The sequence below is a fragment of the Camelina sativa genome, unplaced genomic scaffold, assembly GCF_000633955.1.
Source record: "Camelina sativa cultivar DH55 unplaced genomic scaffold, Cs unpScaffold04610, whole genome shotgun sequence".
Taxonomy (NCBI): domain Eukaryota; kingdom Viridiplantae; phylum Streptophyta; class Magnoliopsida; order Brassicales; family Brassicaceae; genus Camelina; species Camelina sativa.
In genome coordinates, this window is record NW_010925703.1 from 1 (window position 1) to 631 (window position 631).

The 631-nt window shown below is 40.6% G+C and overlaps 1 protein-coding gene across 1 annotated transcript; it reads right to left on the reverse strand.

Moving 5' to 3' along the window:
• Positions 1 to 11: 11 nt before the first annotated feature.
• Positions 12 to 595, reverse strand: LOC104774682 (probable F-box protein At3g25550; the record flags this gene model as incomplete). The annotated part of the gene is given in 3 exon segments (XM_010499192.1): positions 12 to 335; positions 405 to 569; positions 572 to 595. Coding segments are annotated over 3 exon segments (513 nt in total), but the record flags the coding sequence as incomplete, so codon positions are not given.
• Between the last annotated feature and the right edge of the window lie 36 nt (positions 596 to 631).

Here is a 631-nt window from a genome sequence, read left to right on the forward strand (position 1 = left end):
AACCAGACTACTTTGTATGTTCCTGTGACGTAGTCTTTTCCAAATCCTGGGCGGTCTTTTCCAAATCCTGAGCGAGGGAAATCTACTTTGTTGTTGTCTGGAGAATGTTCTATCTGAATCTTGGCAAGAGGGAGTGTCCAAGACCATCTTGTAGCTGGGTTTATCAGCTTAATTGGTCGTATGAAGTCCGTACCGCTACATAAGCAGAAAATACCATCCAGACTCTCGGAAACTAGCAAGATTCTCTCTTCGTGCTCATTACTAATATGATATTCTTCTTCTTCTTCGACCAGACAAGTCGAAGACCATTCCAAACTCATCGTCTTTAGGGCAAAGTTTAGCATAAACCAGCTTTTATCTTCATAGAGACAGAGAAATTTGGGTTCCTTGGTTTTCTGATGCATTGAGTATCTCTCTTTCAAAGACCTTGACGTTATCATACGTCTCCACTGTTTAGAGACGGTTTGGAATCTAATCAGAGTTTTCACGGGAAGCCTCACCATAATTTCTTCTAATATATCGTTGTTGAGTATTTCATTCACCTCTCTTCGTCTTTTCTTGCTTTCTCTTTCAGCTCCCTTCCATGATGCATCATCTCTCCTCTTCTTATTCAGACTTTGAAACATTGTCT